The sequence below is a fragment of the Lucilia cuprina genome, chromosome 4 (genome assembly GCF_022045245.1).
Source record: "Lucilia cuprina isolate Lc7/37 chromosome 4, ASM2204524v1, whole genome shotgun sequence".
Taxonomy (NCBI): domain Eukaryota; kingdom Metazoa; phylum Arthropoda; class Insecta; order Diptera; family Calliphoridae; genus Lucilia; species Lucilia cuprina.
In genome coordinates this window covers 42798886-42819454 of record NC_060952.1, presented here as the reverse complement: position 1 = coordinate 42819454, position 20569 = coordinate 42798886, and the positions used below count along the sequence as shown (strand labels likewise).

General features: G+C 30.8%; 3 protein-coding genes across 7 annotated transcripts in view; 2 read left to right on the top strand and 1 right to left on the bottom strand.

Moving 5' to 3' along the window:
- Nucleotides 1-3943: 3943 nt before the first annotated feature.
- On the top strand, nt 3944-4825 carry LOC111678591 (transmembrane protein 60). The gene has a single exon (XM_023439990.2). The coding sequence runs from the start codon at nt 4145-4147 to the stop codon at nt 4535-4537; it is 393 nt and encodes a 130-aa protein (XP_023295758.1). The 5' UTR covers nt 3944-4144; the 3' UTR covers nt 4538-4825.
- Nucleotides 4826-6862: 2037 nt separating this feature from the next.
- On the bottom strand, nt 6863-8382 carry LOC111678589 (transcriptional regulator ATRX homolog). Its single transcript, XM_023439981.2, has one exon. It carries the CDS (start codon nt 8311-8313, stop codon nt 6937-6939), a length of 1377 nt encoding a protein of 458 aa, XP_023295749.2. The 5' UTR covers nt 8314-8382; the 3' UTR covers nt 6863-6936.
- Nucleotides 8383-9147: 765 nt separating this feature from the next.
- The window catches only part of LOC111679322 (putative uncharacterized protein DDB_G0277255), a 181141-nt gene continuing 169719 nt past the window's right edge, over nt 9148-20569 (top strand). Inside the window, exons 1-2 of one of the 5 annotated variants that reach the window (XM_046948490.1) lie at nt 9148-9391; nt 9799-10841. In XM_046948490.1, coding sequence (XP_046804446.1) covers nt 10197-10841 — 645 coding nt within the window. In that variant the 5' untranslated portion in view covers nt 9148-9391; nt 9799-10196. Of the gene's footprint in view, nt 10842-20569 lie in introns of all 5 variants that reach the window. The other 4 variants (XM_046948488.1, XM_046948487.1, XM_046948486.1 and 1 more) reach the window with 4 other exon arrangements.

Sequence of the window (20569 nt, the reverse complement as noted above, 5' to 3'; positions counted from 1 at the left end):
GACTATTTTGTTCCAAAAAAGTCGATAACTCGACTATAGTCTATGAAAAAAGTCGACTTTGTAAATAAAATTCGAAAAAAGTCGGAAAGACTCGAAAAATGTCGAAAAAAGTCGAAAAGTCGGAAAAAGTCGAATAAAGTCGAATAAAGTCGAAAAGTCGGATAAAGTCGAAAAAAGTCGAAAGAAGTCGAAAAAATCGGAAAAAGTCGGAAAAAGTCGAAAAGTCAGAAAAAGTCGAAAAGTCGAAAAGTCGACTATATTTTAACTAAATGCAAAAATTCGAAAGTCGAAAAGTCGACTTTTTGTAAAATGCAAATAGTCGAAAAGTCGACATTTCGTTTCAACTATAGAACCCTAATAACGATGTTATAGCCCCTGTCTACATATTGATATCCTGATAAAAATTAGCAGTTACAGACGGCGTTATTATCGTTGTGACAAAGTTTTTAAGACAATAGTTTAGATAATTTTGTCGCTTGCGGTTTGTTTAATCAAAAATCAATTAAATTTTTGTTAATCCGATTGTATTGTTTATATCCATTAATAAAAAAAATTTTACAAAATTTACAGGGAAAGGGAAATTTATATCTGTATCTTTGCAAGTCCACAAAAACGTGAAAAAATCGGTGAAACATTGTTCATATAATGTTTGTGTAGTGTGTGTGGGAACGAAAAAAACATTCAGAAAGTTTTTTCTGAATGTACTTTTGAGAATTCTGGAATGAGAAAATGGTACAAAATTCTATTGAATCAATTACAAGAGATGTTCTGGAAGTGGCAAAAATTTAGCTGAGGGTAAGAGATTAGCAGAGCTTGGTTTATCGTTAAAAATGTTTACCCATTTTTGACATTTCTACAGAACCTTCAGAAGAATAATTCTTGAAGGCGGTATTTTATTCAAATAAACAATTTATTTTTATTTGTTGAAAGAAAACCACAAACCTATATGCCTGATGCTGGTTAAGGTAAAAACCGTGGAACACCAAAGTATAGATAGAAGAGCGGACAAAATATCTGACTTGTGTATTTCAATAAGAAATTTTTTAAATCGGATGCAAGCAAGGATGAACTACTCTTCTGAATAGGCTATTGATTTTGCTATTGATCATGGCATTTACAATCAACAGATTCAATTCTGACTTTTATTTATACTGAGTATAATGATTCATCCAAAATCAGAGAAGAAATGCACAATTCGAATGACTCAATTGTTGAACTTTATTTTAATTAGTGGTTCAGAAGGTCAGAGAGGCAATGATATGTATTGAAGTGGCTTGCATTAGAACAATTAAGTCAATTGTAAAGGTAGGCTGGCAAAACGACTATGACAGATTACGTTTGACTTAGGGCGAGTTTTTCTGATAAAGATAATCTTTATTCTTTGGTTAAACCTGGTTTAATATATGTTTTGTGTTTTTCAGTTATAATTAAAGTTACTTATTATCTTAGTGTAATTGGCCAATTAAACTCAAGTTATATATGAGAAAACAAAATTAACAAAAGCAACAAAACAATGATTTCGGAAGAACAAAAACTTAATATTTTAAGTAAATTGCAATTTTTGATTTATTTTGTTTTATTTATTATTTTTTTAAATATTTATTTAACATTTTTCCAAAATTTTCCATTTTACAAAAGTATTGTTTGCAAAAAACAGCTGTTCATTGTTTATGTTTTTGAGTGAAAAGTTGGCAATACTAACAAAGTTAACTGAGCTTAAATCTAAAACTGAAAAACACAATCATCGGTTAAAGTCCGCCTAAATTTGTTCGAAGTTTAATTAAACAGCAAGTTAAGCCTAGTTTAACTGAGGAGTAAGAAACCCGCCCTAAGCGTTTAGTTATTGAAAGATTTTCTATGTGAAACATTCAAGAAAAAGAGATTATTTTTCATATTGTTTTAAAATGTACGAGTTACAATGATCAAATATATAATATTCCTAACATAATGCGGAATGGAGGAATTCTTGGAAGATGACAAAATCAAAAATTTGCGCAATAACTGAATGAATTTTATTGGTTTAAAACTTTGAAGTCATTTTTACTCATTCAAAATTGTTATCAATATACTTTTCATATTACATATCCTATTTATATTTTAAATAGAACCAGTAAATCGTCAAAAACTTGGGAGAAGGCAAAACGTCCTTAACATGTTAGTGGGTATTTAAGGTTACAACTAATCCAGATGGATTCATAGATAAAATTAATATTCTTTATTGTCTAAAGAAAGCGCCAAGATGTTCGAATAGGAGATTCTTGTATTAAGTAAGCGAAGCAGATCCATGTTTTTATATCAGGAAAAGAAATGCCAAAAAATACTCCTAGTACTTTATGTGAATAATGGTTTAATAGCATCAACTGACGTCAAAGAACTCGAAGAATTCCTTGATGAACTTAGAAGTGAATTTAAAATTGTATATACTGAGGCTGACTACTTTCTTTGAATCCAAATTGAAGAAGCTTATTAAAAAAAGGTTTTAAAGAGATTTAACTATAGCAGTTGCAAAAAGGTAAATACACTAATGCTAAAATCAAACGATCAGGAAAAGAACGAAATTTGTCAAGAAAGTAAAGAAATTTCATGTCCTTATCGACAAGCTGTTGGAGCCTTAATGTATCTTATGCTTGGTTCACGACCAGACCTGGCATACTCTGTTGGATATTTTTCAAGAACATTAGAAAATCCAACATCTGAAGACATCACTCGTGTAAAAAGAGTATTTAAATACATTGCAGGATCTAATGGTTTTGGTATAGTATACAAGAAAAGTGAGAAATGTAAACTAGAATTCTGCAGTGATGAAGATTTTGGCGGATGTTCAAAAATTGGAAGATCTACATCAGGAGTAGTTATTAAATATGCTGGAAGAGCAATAGCTTAGTCGAGTCAAAGACAAAATAATAGCTACTTCAACAACCGAATCAGAAATTGACGCTGAAACTTAAACTACTAAAGAAATTCTCGATTTTTCGACTTCTCGACTTTTTTCGACTTTCCGACTTTTATTTACAAAGTCGACTTTGACTTTTAGACTTTTTTCGACAAAAAGTCGATTGTTCGATTATTCGAAAGTCGATTTTTAGAACCCTACTTCAAATGTTGTGAGGTCAGAAGGTTGTAAGAAATTTTATTGCCAGACAATGATCAGACAATAAATTTATCTGCCAACAAAAAATTGCCAGTTCAAACTGTTGTCAGATTGTTGTATGGCAAAATTTGCCAGATATAATATAAATTGCGTATCCCCATGTCTGTACTAGACAAATATTTATCAGGGCACTTGACAAAACGTGGGTAGAAAAATTGTCAGTTTTTTTTGTTTATGTTATTGCGTAGGGGTAACAAAATACTGATTTTATCACGACAACTCACAGAAATAATGCTATATTTTATAAAAACAATTCAAATTTAATGCAAATTTTGGTAATAAACACAAATTTGACTAATAATTATGTTAAAAATCTATTTTAAATGCACAAAAACAAAATTCTATACATATTAAAAAACAATGACGTTTGTTATCAAGACAACATTACTTAAACAGTTGTCATAACGACGCTATAACGCTAATAAATGATGTCTGTAACTGCTAATTTTTTATCATAACAATTTGACGTTTAGTATAATAAATATTTGTCTAATACAGACACTGGGTTACAAATTGCCAGACAATTTATATGGCAATGGCGACGTATATTACGAAGTGTTTTTGCACCGTTTTTACACTTTTTCTCTTTAGCTTAGATAAAATTATTACTTTTTGTAGAAAATGTAAAAAATTCTTAACGTGTAAATTTATCGTTTATCGATAATTTGCTTCTACAAAACAGCTGTGTTTAGATCAGAGAACTGAGATAATGCAAACATAACTACAATGTTACTAGCCAAATGCCAGCAAGTAATACATAAATAGTGGAAAAAAGCGAATTATAAAAAATATTATGAGTTCTGCAAATAAAAGTTTAATGTGAAGCTAAACAAAAGCAAATGACCTGTTAATATTTTCGGTATTTTATAACAATACCTTAAATTACAAATACTCCCATTGATATAAAAAATCATTATTTTAAGTTACTGTTGTTGTTTATTTTTTAAACAAAACCAAAAAGAAATTTATTGCAAGAATTCGTTGGACTACGAAATGACTTTAGCTCATCGAGCACTGTTTACCTGGTTCATTGTTTTGGTGTTTTTAATATTACTCTGTTTACGTCTCGATCCACGTACTCATTGGAATTGGTTTCTGGTATTTATACCCCTATGGGTATTCGATGGCATTCTCATTATCTACGTCATTATAAAAATTATACGCAAGTGGCGAAATCTCAAGCGTCTTAAGGAACTACTCATCTATTACCAGTGGTACATTGGTGGTGTTTTACTTAAAATTGCATCCCAGCTAATGATATGTCTGACGCTGGAGTATCCTGAACTCGAAATATCGATATTTGTAACAATGATTCCCATTTGGATTCTATTGTCGGCCTCAATTGTTTACGTTTTTGGTCGTCTGAATAACATTGAATCGTGGTGACGTCAGGAGAAATCCAAAAATAAGAACAACGACGAATGTACGGAAAGACTGTTTAGTTTCTAGCACAGAGAAATTAATAGTGTAAATGTAAAGGGGTCTTTAATCATACATCATTGCAAAGCAGATAAATGTAATTATTAGATTAAGTCCATCAATTAAATATAAATTATTTTTAAACTTTTAAAGTAATTCCATTCTTATATATTCATGTATTAAGTTTTAATTTCATTATTAGTTTTGTAATTTATTGATAAATAATTACAAATAAAATGAATAAACATCTCATAATGATGGCCGTGTTTAAGGATAAAGATTTGGTTAAACATTGAACTTGCCTTAGTTCAAATACAAATGAAGTTTTAGACGGTGCAAGTATTTTTTCCTCATATAAATAAATATGATAAATTTATAAGGATAATACCAAGTTTTAAAGTAGAATAAAGCTTCTCATATTAAAGTATTATAAATATGTATTAGTAGAAAGATCTTGTTAAGTCTTGTTATACCCTACACCACTATATTGGGGAGGGTAACATACAAAAATATTGGCTCAATACCCACCTTAAAGTATACAGATGGATTCAGAATCATTTTTTGAGTCGATTAAGACATGTCCGTCAGTCTGTCTGTCTGGCTGGCTGTCCATGTAAATCTTGTGCGCAAGGTACAGGCCGCAATTTTCAAGATAATTTGATGAAATTTGGACCAAGCATGTTTTTTGGCACAGGCACGAAGCGTATTGAAAATGGTTGAAATCGGTCCATTATTTCACCTAGCCCCCATACAACCGTACCTCCCGATTTGAACTTTTTATGCCATAATTACGTCAAATATTTTATTATCTCTCTAAAAATTGGCAAAAATATGTTTTACATAAGTATAAATGACACTTCAGATTTTCGTAAGGATCGGCCCTTTTTTGACCCTAGCCCCCATACAAACCCCCCTTCAAAAAATGTCTTAAACGTCTAAAATTGACTTGGAACTATTTGTATCGCAATGAAACTGAACAAAACTAACTGTTATTTAAAAATATTTCCTTTTCCCAAACTTACCGAGGATCGACCCAATTTGACTTATATAAAGCCTCATTTAGAAATTTTAGTTTTTTTTTTTATCAATAAATTGCTTAAATACTTTGGAATAATATTCAATATAAAAGTTTCTTTATAAAAAGTAAAAATTTTAAAAATATACTCATGGTGTAGTGTATTATACGGTCGGCCATGCCCGACTATACTTTCCTACTTGTTAAATTAATTTAAATATACACTTTAATTCACAAGTCTTTAGAAAATATTATTGTTGTTACCCATATAGAAAAAATTCGTATATATGAAAAACTACTAAAGCTAAAATCTTAAAATTTTACTTGAAGAACTTTGACACTTCTCTAAACATTTAGAATGTCTTGGGCGGACTTTCAATGGAGGACTTGTCATTTCCCATATTAATTTATCTGGAAAACAAATAGAACTATATTGGCTCCTATTCTGCATTTCAATTTGAATCAAAATTTTCTCCGTTTGGCAACTTTGGTATTCTTCATTTCGATTCGACTCTCCGCCACATACAACTTACAAAAACGCAATTACGATTGAATACAAAATACACACAATCGTAAAGCGTTGAAACAAGTTGGAATTGCTTCCTCTATTTCTTTCGATTTAGTTTTTTGTTTGTTACATTTAGTGCGTAAATGTAATCGAAATGGAGATTATTAAAATTTTGCATAAATTACTTTAATATTCATCTAATATTTATTTTAGAGGAAGTTAGAAGTTAGTAAGAATCTTCAAAATTTACTAGAACAGCTTTGACATTCATCTGAACATACAAAGTATAACGGGCGGACTTTTGATGGGCACTTGCACCTACCATATGATTTAAAAATAAAATTTCGTTTATGAAACTAATAGAACTAGATTCTTCAAATTTTACAAAAATTACTTCAATATTCATCTAAATATTTTAGAGGAAAAAGTTCGGACTTACATCTGCGAAGCTTGAAACAAACACATGAATTAAATAAATTTCGTTAATATATAGATATAAACTGGCGAACTTGCAGTAATTTGCTTGGCATCTCTAATATGTAACATATTGTAATTCTGGAAAACTATTGTAGTTAGAATCTTCAAAAACGTTAAGTGGGTTTTTATTTATACTGTTTTAGGTTAGCAAAGCACATTGGGTAAAGCTAGTCAAATAATAAAACCTGAATGTAACAGTGTAGGATTTTATCCATTTTATTGAATCGAATGATGTATTTCACACGTTAATCTGTTTCTTATTAAACTACCAATAAATCCAGCAGAACGGTAGTAAGTTTTTAAAATATACTTGCAGAAAAATCTTATTTTATTAAAAAAAATATGTACTTAAGTTTAAAAAATAGTTTAAAATCCATATTTGCTCTGAGTTGCTCTTCTATTTTGACGATTCGCAGACCACATCGCCTGCAATTCGGCTTCATTCGCTTTGGCCTTATGAGCCAAATATGTAATTTGATGTTTACGTCTAGTACCCGTAGCAGGCTCCTCGTCAACTAAAACACCAGTAGGTTGGTATGTTGTTGATGAAGCCAAAGCAGTGCGCATCCATTCGTCTTTATTGGGCAATACTTGTGAACTATTTATATCGATGACTTGTATGTCAGACTGTTGTTGGCGCCTTCTCTTTGTGCTGCTACCAGCCAGCGCCTGTAAAGCTTCTGGATGTAATTGCTGATCTTGGTGATAACGTTTTCTTGAAGCAGCCAGTTCTTGTTCATCAATTTGCATTTCCTCCACTCCATTTGCATTTTGATTGTTAGTTGATTTTAGATAGTTGGCCGTAGTTTCTACAATCTTTGCTGCTTTCTTGGCTACAAGGGCATTAATTTCATTGACTGATACTTCCGGTAGGCTTTGATCAGTGTTAAAGGAGAAAAAGTCACCAGTGGCGGCGTCAGTGTTGTTATCTTCATCACCACTCTCATCGCTTTCAGCAGTTTTGTGACTTGGAGCAGAAATTTGTTTTGCTTGATTAGGATGATGTTTCTTTTTCGTAGACTTGAGTCTGTCAACATCTTCTGTATTTGTAGCAGGTCGCCTGTGTTTCACAGTATCAGGTACAAAAGCAGGCATGATAGGCTTTTCGCATTTAGTAGTATTTTGATTTATGTTATCAGCCCCTGAACTGTTGGTACATTTGGCGAAATTTTGCTCTGACTTTGCCTTTGGCAGTATACTTAGAAGACCTGATGTGCTAGAAGTTCTTGTGGGATTTATAGAACTTTTGTTTTTAGCCTTATCTGCCATTTCCTTTTCCACATCTTTGAAATTTTTCAAAGATGGTATAGTTATTTTTACAGGCAATTTTTTGACGTCATTATTTTTGTTGGGTTTTTCAATAATTTCCTCATTTGGTTTTTTATGCAGAAATTCATCGTCCTCTTCTTCAATATCCGTTTGTGTGGTAATTGCTTTTGGTGTGGGCAACGCATTGAATGTAGGTTTGGCAAAACTTTCCAAAATATCTGCCAGATTGGCATTATTTTTAGGTTTGGGGAGGAGTGTTGATAGATTATTAACAAAATCCTTTTCATTTTCCACTGGAGTGGGAAGAAAATCATCTTCATCGTCACTTATGTGACCATTGCTAGCAGCTAACTTTTCTGGTTGTTGTGGCACTACTGGAGCTTTTGTAGGTTTTTCTATAACAATAGCTTTGGGGGCTTCATCTTCATAATCTGATTCCTCATCACTGCTAGCATCATAAGCTACCAAAGACATTATTATTGCTTTTATGACGGACAAATTATAAAGAACAAATATTTATTTATTTACACCACAAAGTAAATGTCAAAAATATTTATCGGCTCTTAGTTATCGATATTTTTTTATTATTATCGAGTACTTGAATTCATATTTATTATTTGTTGTTTATACACTGTACAAAAGATTTTATAATAACTATTTTAATTAATACATGTTTATATTTTTGCCTTATAGGCTTGTATTGTGATAATGAATGAATGAATGAATAAATAAATAAATTAATTATTATACTAACTAACTAATCATCCTTACCTTGACGCAAAATTTACTTAGACCTAGTTCACACTGGGAAACTTTTGTTGAGAAACTTTTGATTTTGTGTGTGAGAGAAAGAGATGGTTGATATTTCTTTCTCTCACGAACAAAAATCAAAAGTTTTCCAAAAAAGTTTCCTAGTGTGAACCAGGAATTAGTCCCTCAAAGTTCTTCAACATGAAATCAAAATTTTATATCACTTCGCTTTTAACCGGTGTCTACATTAGAAATATATTTATGTATATCTATAATATTTTACTGATATATATGTTAATTGAAATTTTACTAAAACTTTTTTAAAGCCCCAATTTGAATTGCACAAAAACAAAATTCTATAAACCTTTTACAATTAAATGACATTTTACAATGAAATCTAAATTTTTTTATAAATTTTATTTTAATGAATAAATATAATTTTCCAAATTTGTATTTCTCATGCACAGCTACTTCGACGGATTAGAAATTTATTTTAAGCCGCCGTCGAAATTTTTAATACATTACGCCGTTTATAATTGTCGGCGCTGATCTCTGAATCGCACCCGTCGCACGAAGCAAAAAACAACAACACCGTTGCGGTGGCAAAAAATAAGAAAATTTATTAAAAATCAACAAAATAAATCGTTAATTTTATTAGCACTTAAATAATATTAAATAAAATTAATTTACCAGTAAAAAATCTAAAAAAAAAAACATCAGAATATACGTAATTAACGAAGTCTAAAGTAAAAAAAGAAAGTGTCTCCTCTAAGGTCGTGTATAAAGTCAAGAAAAAAAATCGGTAAACACATAAAATTTTCCAAAAAATATAGGAAAAACTTAAACAAAAGAAGCTAAAATATAAAAACTATTAGAAAAATATATTAAATGATTACAGAATATTGGTTAATACTGCAAAAAGTGCAATTTTTGCTATCGTGACATTCTTTTTTTGTGTGGTGGTTGCTTGTCTCTTCTGTTTGCTTCTGTTTGCTTCTTTTCCATCTTTTGCAATTTTAAATTTGTAAGTTTTGGTGTGTCTCCTCCTACTCCTTCTTCACTTTCGGGCTTTTCTTTTAGACGCACAGCAAAGTTACTTTTGTGGGTTACTCCCTGTCTGGACAAGAATTATCAGCATAAAAAGAATACATGATAAAATAACATTAACGTTTTAAAGGATAAATCGAAAATAATAACAATAAATATTAGTGAAAAGAGTGAATTGGTGAATTTTGTAATCAGACAATAAAGAGTCCAAATAGGTATATCTATAAAATTATTATAAATCAATCGTGTATAAAAAGTGCATAAAATAAAACAAATGTTTAAGATTTTATGACGCATGTTTGTTGTAACAACATGCTTGTAAAAAGACAACAACAATCAGAACAATTACCAACCGTCCATTTAAACAAAAGCAGTAGGAATTTGTTTAAGTCAGAACAAAGACCAATTATTGCTGTCTTTGTTACAAATATATTAAATTTATAGTGAATCCTTTCATTCTTACACAAAAGTTTATTTGTTTTTTAATTTTTGTGGATAATTGACATTTTTATAAAAATTGCTTAAAAAAACGATTATTAATAATTTGTTGCTATAAATCTATGGCAACATTGATACATTATGAAGATGAGGGCGGGGGTGGTGGTGGAGATGGTGGTGATGACACCTCCAGCGTTACTATATGTGGCAGCAGCAGCAGTACCATCAATAGTCATTGTTTTAACACGCATCACACACCATCGCCAACAATTTTAGCCTCGACTTCCCCACACGAACAATTTAACAACAACAGTAATACTACAACAACAACGTCTGCAAGTAACACTAACGGTTCTACAACCAACACTCAATTTATGGATTACAAAACTACAAAAGATGATATTGAAGGTGTTAGTGGCGACGTCAATGATGCGATAGACGCTGAGGAGCAGCCTCTTGGGTGTGGCATTATTAAAGATCACAACAATATAGACAACAACACAACAATATGTGCCGCTAACTCAGGTTTGGCTTTACAAAACTATAGCCAACATACTCAAACTCAACAGCAACCGGAAACGCAAGCAAAGAATTTATTATTATGTCGCCGTTTTAAGGACTCTGGCGATTCATTGCGCAACTTTACCTCTTTGCCCTTGTTCATTTATGCCACATCGCCATCAACACATGCCACTTCGGCCGATGGTGTGGGTGTTGCACAAGTGGCCGTGAAAGCAGCTGAAGAAGCTGTTGCCAATATGAAAAAGGTATGTAAATAGTTAGTTTAGTTATAGCGATAATACACAATAATATATGATAACTGTTGTAGTTATAGAAGATTATCTGATAGCTGGGATATGCATCATTTGTTTTTGTATTTGTGGTTTTTTAATTGATCAAAATACTGCTTCCAGCTAAAGAAAGTATGATTATAACATGAATTTTTGCTGATCGATGAGTAAACTGGAAAAAAGTTTAATATATTAATAATAAATTTTTATTAAACATAAAGGTCTATTTAATAACTAAAAGTTATTTAAAATGATTGCGAACATATTTGAACTTAGTATTGAAATAGAAAAAACCAAAACCATTTTTTCTGTAATTTCGACAACTTTATCTCTGTGTTAAATCCTCCAAAATATCTACCCAAGATAAAATTTCAAGTTCAAAGCTTTATTAATCGATGCGACATTTACTCATTTTTGATAAAAACATGAATCCATAGAATATCTTCAACTGGCATTTGAGTATCTGTGTATCTTGAAACGAACAGAGTACTGTACGATATAAGTAAAGGTGATCCAATCCTACGGATTATTAGAATGTTATACTGGCTCTATCAATATTTTCTTATTGGTAATCAGAAATACCAGAAATAAACACATATAGATTCAATTTATTCACTTATTAAGAAAATATTAAAAATAAATGATACTTTCATTGTGTGCTGTTTTTGTGGTCATATTTGTAACAAATCATCATCACATACGGATATTAAATATATTTATTTATTTTTATAATTATTATAACAGATATCAATAACACTAAATGCGGCATTTAGTGTATATATGTGTTTGTTTAATAAGAATTGTAAATATTTTCTCATTTACACATACTCCTTTACGTCATGGATTATTTATTTATACGTTTAAATTTCATTCCTTTGGAATAAATGTTCAGAATATTAATAGATGCTTATAATAAAAAACATTACTTATACATTTACATTTTTAAATGTAAACAAAAACATTACACTTTTCTTGCTATTATTACATATAAACAAATACAACCCTGTAAATTTATTTCACTTGTACAAAAAGTAATAACAAATAAATAAATAAAAATTATATATAAAATAAAAAACGACATCGGGTGATCGCACTTTTGTTACCACCAAACGCAATCAACCAACCAGAACAATAATAAGAGTAGTAAGTATCTCATATAGTGTACTGTTTGTTGAGTACTTGAGTATTTCTGCTCACATTTATTAACCATTCCATACGATTCCTTTTATTATTAAAATAATTCACTATACTAAACTAAATTATACTCTATAGTCGACTTGATTCTACTATGTTTCATGCCGTTTTTTGTTTTGTCTAAATAAAATAATAAAACAATTTAAACAAACAGTTGCATTAACTGCTAAATTGTATTTATTACACTGAATGCTTATTCTTGTTTTGGGTGTATGTGCTTTGAATAATATGACCAACTAATTCCTAATGAGGGTATTATATTAGATTATGTGGGTTACTTAAAATTACAAATCTATCATTGAGCGAGCACACTGTAATAAATCTGTTATGAACAGCGTAATCCCTGAACATACCTGGCCAATTGAGGAATATTCAAGGGCATCACTTGTATTATATATCTTGACACTTGACTCAACTCATTTCCAACGCAACAGTCACTCCTCTGTGGTCTCGACATCACCATAAACTTTATGCCGAGTAAAAACATTAACCAACATTTTGTTCCCAATAATTAAGGTTTAAACCACGTCCTCCACGTTCACCCCCAGGGGACCTCTTTAATAACAGGGACAAACCTAAGGCAGAAATCTGCCCTATGGGTTACCAGTTCCCATTGTGGTTCAACCCCATGTTAAATCATTCTAAAGAAAGGCCGATCATTAACTGTTTATTATCAAGATGAGAGACTTTTATCAAGCTATTCTGACATACAAATGACATTGATTATTCTTCCGTAAGATAAGACTCTCAGTTGCCTTATACAATTTTAACCCACAAGTAAATAAATAGGTATATTTACTACTGAATAAGTCCATAATGCTAATTGAAGAAGAGTGTGCTGAAACGTTCAATATGTAGTGGATATCATGGAGACTCTGACAAAATACTGGGCATATATTAAGGACAAATAGGCGTTAAGCCTGTTGCTCCCTACTAACTATAGCACTTAAATACAGTTTGGATCCACCCAGTTGGATCCACCCATAATCTCAGTTATAGTAAATAATGCAGGTCAGCAAAATTTTAACCCAGAGATCAAAGTATAATTTTCTAAAGGATTTAATAGAATGTAAGGAATTCAAATTCAGAATTTAGGATGTTTTAACTTTAGGACACGATATCTCTATAAAGGAGAAAATCTGAAAATAAATATATTTATTCTCGGTAAATTAACTTTTTTAACATTTTGTCTGCCTGTGTCAAAGCGTTGGCTGTACTTAAAAAAGTGTAATTCAACTGTGATTACATCTAATTTTGTTAAAAAATTGTTTGTGACAATACCGTCTACAGAAACTAATCGGTCACATTTTATAGAAAAAATATTAATATGCACTCACTCACTCATCTATTTATTATTTGATATAGTCAGTCTAAAAAAATATTTTTTATTCGAAATAAATAAAAAAAAAACAATTGAGAGGAATGGTTAATAATACAAAAAGAAAAAACACAAATAAACTTATATATTTGTGTTTTGAATAAAAATTAAAGTGCAACCAACAACGGTGACGAGACAGGTGAGCAACGAAGCTGAAAATGTTGCTGTGCTGTTGTTATCGATGTTGCTGAATGTTTCGGTTAGAATCTATGAATATACATTATTAAACATTAATGAAAGAGAACTTTTTTTCGAAAGGAGTTAAAAATTGTATGATTACAAAACATAATACGACTGTATAGAATAAAAGCATAACGCAATTAAATGGTGGTGCAGTGGTAGGTGGAGAATATTTCAACGAGTGACACACAATTGAATATAGTGGGTAGTTAGTAATTAAAACAATATTGATTTTGATCTAAGCTTAAAAATTATAAAATGAAAATATAAATAGTTATGATATTTAAACACAAAATCGCTTATTTCTACATGAAATATGTTTTAATTTGTTTATTTAAGAAATGTCACTTTAAAATAATCCTAAACATAATAATAATCCCTTTGTTCAACAACCAAAAACGAACTAATTTATAAAAAAAACATATTTTGTAATGAAAATAAACACCTGTGCCTTACAAAGAAAATTGTCATGGTTTTGTGCATTTTTCGATCGTTTTTTTTTAAATTAAAAGCGATAAAGGGGTGTTTTAATATAAATGAAATAAAACATGTTTCATTGAGTATTATTTGCTCGAAAAATATGACCTAAACCATAGACTGTCATATCTGGAATGAATTTTGTAGCATATGTCGGTGATAAGGAGTGAGATCGAAAAATTCTTAACATACATATATGTTTATAAAAAAGAAACCACTAAACTTACAGCTTTATTTTTTTTTTATTTGATTCAAATTATTATTACAATTTACAAAAAAAAAAAATATTTTTATAGTTTTAATCACTAGTGATGAAATTTTGAACCCTTTTCGGAAACCCTTCCATTAACGTTTTTATAGTGCTTTCTGTCACTTTGCTCGAACATGTAGTCCATCTCCGTTTAAAATCTACCACACTTTTGGACACCTTTTTTGTACTCTTCAATTCTCTTTTAACAAGAGCCCAATATCTCTCCACTGGCCTTAGCTCCGGGCAGTTTGGAGGATTTGCCTCTCTTGGTACAAATACCACATTATTGTTCTTGTACCACTCAAGAGCTTGTTTACCATAGTGACAGGATGCCAAGTCAGGCCAAAAATAAGTGGACACATTATGAAGTCTTATGAATGGAAGCAGCCTTTTTTGTAAACATTCCTTGATGTAAATTTCGGTATTTATAGAGCCCGTTGTAACAAATGATTGGCTTCTTTTGTCGCAACTGCATATTGCTTGCCATACCAAGAACTTTCAGGGAAATTTTGTCTGCTTTTGGGTCCTAAACTTTTCTTCAACATTCCCTCGAGCATCAGCAACATAAAACTTTTGACCTGGAAGTTGCGAAAAATCTGCCAGAACATACGTTTCGTCATCCATTATGCAGCAAGAATATTTTTTTATAAAACTTGACTTCAATTTCCGTGCTCTGTTTTTGGCCTCTAAATTTTTAGCAGCGTTCCTGTCAGGAACTTTTTGAGCCTTGTATGTTTTTAAACCTGCATTAGCTTTAACTTTTCGTACCAAATAGTCCGAGCACTGAGCTAACCGAGCTGCTTTCCTACCGGATGTGTTGGGAGCTCTTTTGAAAATGCGTTCTATTTTTTTGGCTTTAGAAACATCATGTGGACCATTCCTTCTACCTGAACCAGGTTTTCTATCAACTGACAAGTTCTCCCGGTACTGTTTAATAACATTGGAAACAGTTTGACGGCAGACCTTTGTATGCTTGGCCAACTTTTTGTAAGACCAAGTTGGGTTTAGTTGAAAATATTTAATAATTTCAGTACGCACTTTTTTCTGGTCACTCATTTTAATCAGATTAACAAAAAAATTAATATAATTTACATTACACATAATAACTGACATGTTTTTCAAAGGTAACTTGATCAAAAAAAAAATCAAATAATACTTTGGTTGAAAAATGTAATGAAAAACGTGTGTTAAAAATTTTTCGATCTCACTCCTTATGATAGAGATTGTTTTACTTAAGGTCTTAACTATTTTAAAAAACGAATAAAAGAAAGACTTTTTAAATAGTACACACATCCTCAAAAGCTGCTCATTATAATAAAATCCCAGTCAAATGTCAGCCATTATCAGATTATTTGCCACTGTCACTTCTTTCTCCTCATTTCACTGTTAGACAAGTAATTTACATTTTCCAATGTTCCATTCATCTTTGAATAATCACACTTATTCAAAGATGAATGGAACATTCTTAATTCGCACAACCTTTCGAGAGGTATTATCATAAAGACGTTTATTTAAAACACCCCTTAATTCTATAGATATCGTAATGTCTTTGATGTATTTATTTTAATATATCTGATTCTACCAACTTAACCTTCTATTAAGTCACACTGATTCATGTTATCTTGATGGACTTCATGTATTTTGATATTACATATTTTGAACCCGGGTAGTGAGACTTTACCATTTATGGCATATTTCACGGGACCTAAATCTAGAGAAGTTTTCAACTCACGCCTAATCAGAGCTCCTATCTTGTAAAGTGCTAATCTCGCAAAACCGTGTTCTTTTCTAGATAAAGGTGAGGATTATAAGGAGATCTACCAAATATATCTTAAGTCGCTGTTGCCGAAACAAGAGGTTCTATTACTTTCAGAACGAATATCAACTATTTACGTGAATTGTTCTTCTCCATTAGCCAAGGGTAATTTTGGTGCAGTTGGCGTATTAAGATAGTTACGATATATAGACGTATGACTAGTAAGGACTTTATTGACTTCTACTCTTCAGTTGTTATCGTCTTTGATCGATAAATGTATCTGTCTTAATAGAATTTACGGCACAATTTATAAGTACGGTTTTTAAAAGTCTGTGTTTGTTCTTAATTGAGCTGAAGTCATATAAGTGCTTTCGGTTGTGTGTCTGTTTAGAGGTCTATGGATCTTGACTTCAATGACATCGGTTGTTGTTGTAACAGCTCAACTATGGCCGATAGTTCTTTCCTGGGGAAAAACTTTCGGTTGATACAGCTGTCGCTGGGTTGACAATCTTTGACCGAGTATGACTCGGGTCGTTCCGGAGCGAAAATTCAAATGTCGTGGGAACGAATGACATCGGTTATTGTTTCTTCTGTAGTCGACACAGTGAATTTAAGATGGCAAATATATTATGTAAATATAGGATTTCTTCTAGTTGGGACGGAGATAAAAGAATATACACTCAATTGCCATATATATGAGAAAATTTTATATCATACCATATCAGATTCTATTTTAACTTTATCAGAATTTTGAAATTATTAAAATGATTAAGATGACTTTCATTAACATAAAAAAACTAAATCACTTTGGAAAAAGTGTTTTCAATTGGCTTGATGTAAATTCTTTAAAATATACAGTTACATGTTTAAAGCAGCGGACTAAATACTGTAATAGTTTACACCAGCATTAGCAATTACTTCCCCCTTTTACCAAATATTGTAATATATGTATTTGTTAATGCAACAGAAATAACTAAGTAGATGCATCACCAAACTATCATTTCTCCAAGTGCATTGTATTCTTTTCCTATATTAAAAAAAATTAACAGAGAAACAAAAATAAATGTATTTGAAAATAAATAAAAATACATCATTCATGTATTTTTACCGCAACACTCACTGAACGATAACGACAGCAAATATACGTTTATGTTGCACTACGAGTTACCAGTAGAGAGCTGTTGCTACATATGCCGGCGGTGTTGGTGGTACATAGTAGTAGTGGCAGTGGTATAAACATGAATAATGACGACGTCTATATGTCGAGTATAAACAACTCGTGCTCATAGTCTTTCATTATCATACATACATACTCAGATTTCCTACATCATAGACAAACTAAAACATCATTATTACGCCAATAATTTATAAACGTAATCATCATTATCGTCATAATTATTACAATGATTGCATTACAAAGTGACTCTTAAAACTTACTACTCATTCATTGCACCACCATTACCGCCATTTATTGCAATATAAACGAACACAATACATGAGCAATATTTTCGAGAACAACTAATGTTATAATGATCATAATGAAGATGATGAGTAGTATTAGTTGCAATCTATCTAGCTTTAGCTAGATAACAGACGGATAAATAAATACATACATAAATAGTTTGTTAGTCAGTCATCAATTTAGACTAGTCGTAACTAACAGCGAATAAACGAATAGCAATAATCATATGTTTTTTGAATTTACTCATTCCTTCATATGTCTAGCTACTTAGTGAGATTGAAAATGAAACTGAAATATTGGTTCTATAAACTGCAAATTTATTAACGACATCCTGCCAAATATAAAAAATTTTCTAAATTCTGATCGAATTTAAGAAATGAGAAAGGGTGGTATTCGCGGCGAGACCACACATAAATTGTATTTATATTTTATTTTGAAAGCTCTTTTGAAGGTTCTAACTATAACTATAATGTAATTTTTAAGATATACATTTTTTACATTGTAGGGATGTTACGCAAATTATTGCAAGTTCGCCAATTTTTCCGTTAATTTAGATGAAAAATTTGAATAATATAATAGTTTCCCAGATGTACGAAATTTTGTGTTTAATTCATATGGGAAATGTTCATTAAAACTCCGCCCATTTTTCTCCAAATGTTCAAATAAATATCAAGTTTTTTATTTTAAATTTTCTAGCTTTAATAGTTTCTCAGATGAATAAATTTTGCTATTCCGCCAATTTAAAATTTTCACATTGATGTTGAGGGATTTTTGCTCTAATATTTCTAATATTGCTCTAATTGCAAATAAGCGTTAAATTTCTTTTTCTAATTAATTCATATGGTGTTCCAAGTCCCCTGATAAAAGTCCGCCCTTTTCCCCCAAATTATTCAGATCGATGTTAAAGTTCTTCGTGCAAAATTTTAGAAAGCTAAATCTATTAGTTTCCCAGGTAAACGATTTTTTGTATAAAGTAGTTTCGACAAAATTTGAGGACTCTATCTGTTATATTTTCTCAGATATACTGATTTCAGATTTTTCTATAGCTATTTTTTTCTATAGCCATTTCGCCCATTTTATCCAAAAATATTTTTATGGATGTTTAAGTTGTCCATACAAAATTTAAGGACTCCAACTCTTCTTTCTTCTGAGATATGCGACTTATATTGAATGTGGGCGTGGCAGGTCGCCTACTTGCAATTTTTAAGTAAAAAGTAGTCTATAGTTCCTTCCTGATATACAGAAGACACTGTGCTGTCTATAAAGTCAAAAAAAAAAAAAAAACAAACGTACAAACACACATTAATTTGAAAGTGATCGTTTTCGAAACAGGATTTGGTTCAATATTTTAGATTGTTTGTGGGTGATTTTTTTAATGAAAACTGTAGATCATTTCATGTCGTTAAACTTAAGAAAATTTCGCAGTAGCTGCATTTTTCATTTACTTCTATAATACTGATCAATATAACCACGTAAACCATGTGTGTACAATATCCCTCTAGTCATGTCTCGATTGCATTATTGTTTATAACTGATTTTTTTCTAATGTTTTTCCATTTTGTGTTTTTTCTTTTATTTTGAAAATAAGTTTGAGAAAACAAGTGCCAACGAAGTACTCGTATTGTTAAGCGAATAATTGTTACCATACTCATCTTCATTTTCAACATAAGCATCATCATCATCATCATCATCATTGCTATCATAATCATTACCATTAATACTACCATCAAACTTTAAAGTTAGTAGAGTGTATAAAGAGACATTTGGTTTTTGATCTAGGGGAGTTAATACAAAGAGATATTCAGACATACATGCATATGTACATGGAACCACAACGACGACAGAAGCATCATAACTTTGTGTGTTTTAGTTTGAATTTTGTTGGTTTCCAAATTTAATAAGGTTGCATGCTTTAACTATCGCTTCGCAACACTTTTTTACAGACTTAATTCCTTCTCTCCAGTACTTAATTTTAATCAGAGTTTATTTTCAGTTTTTGTTTTTATATATATATTTTTTTACTTTTTTGGTTAATATGTATCGTGTTTTTTAATTTCGTTCTTCATTCTTTTAATTCTATGCGGATGTTGTGTGTTGGAATAGACCAGAATGTTTATGGCGATGATGATTGTGTGGTGTTGGTGCTATTTGCAGTTGAGATTTAGTGTTAGTATTAGTTAATTGCTTTAATTTTCATTAAAAATTTTATAATGAATTTTGATTATTATAAACACCGGAAGACATTTAATGAATTTCTCCAACTTTTGGTTTAAAATGTAATTAAATAAATATTATTCTTTGTGTCTAAAGGTGACATATTGACAAATTATCTTTGTTAAATAATATTCTAATAATTTAGAATTCTAAGTATGGTATTAAAATGTGAACAGATGTTTTTACGCTTCCCACGTGAAGTAAAAATTGTTCTAATAATTAGAATAAAAGGCATAAAAAATTACAAAAATATCCCCCACCAAATCCGCTCTGTATCCAATTTCGAGAAAGTCTTGACATTCGTCACTTTTCGCTTTTTCTATTTTTCAGGATACAGTCAGGATACATGCCATTAAACTAATCTTAGACATCTTCCGACTGAGCCATCTTTTCTTTCGCAGTCCAAGCAAGTCTGCAAGTTATTATTTTTGTTATATAGAAAACTAACAAGGTCTTTATATTACAACTAAACTAACATCTTTCAGCATTTCTGCAATGATTTACAAATTTCAAAAAACTTCAATTTCAATTTATTTAACTTCAAAAGAAAGCATTATTCATTAAACTTACTCTAGAAACCCAAAAGTCAGCCAGCCCTATATTTAGGTCATGTTATCGTTACGTGTGACGACGACTACAACAACATACTGCAGCATTTTGCTATTTTCTTAACTCACGACATCTCAATTTACGACATTTGTTTAATTGAATTTTAGTATAGTCTCTTTTTCGTTTTGGCAATAAGCTGTCCGTCAACATGTCATTTTACATCAAAATTTAACTACAATGTTTA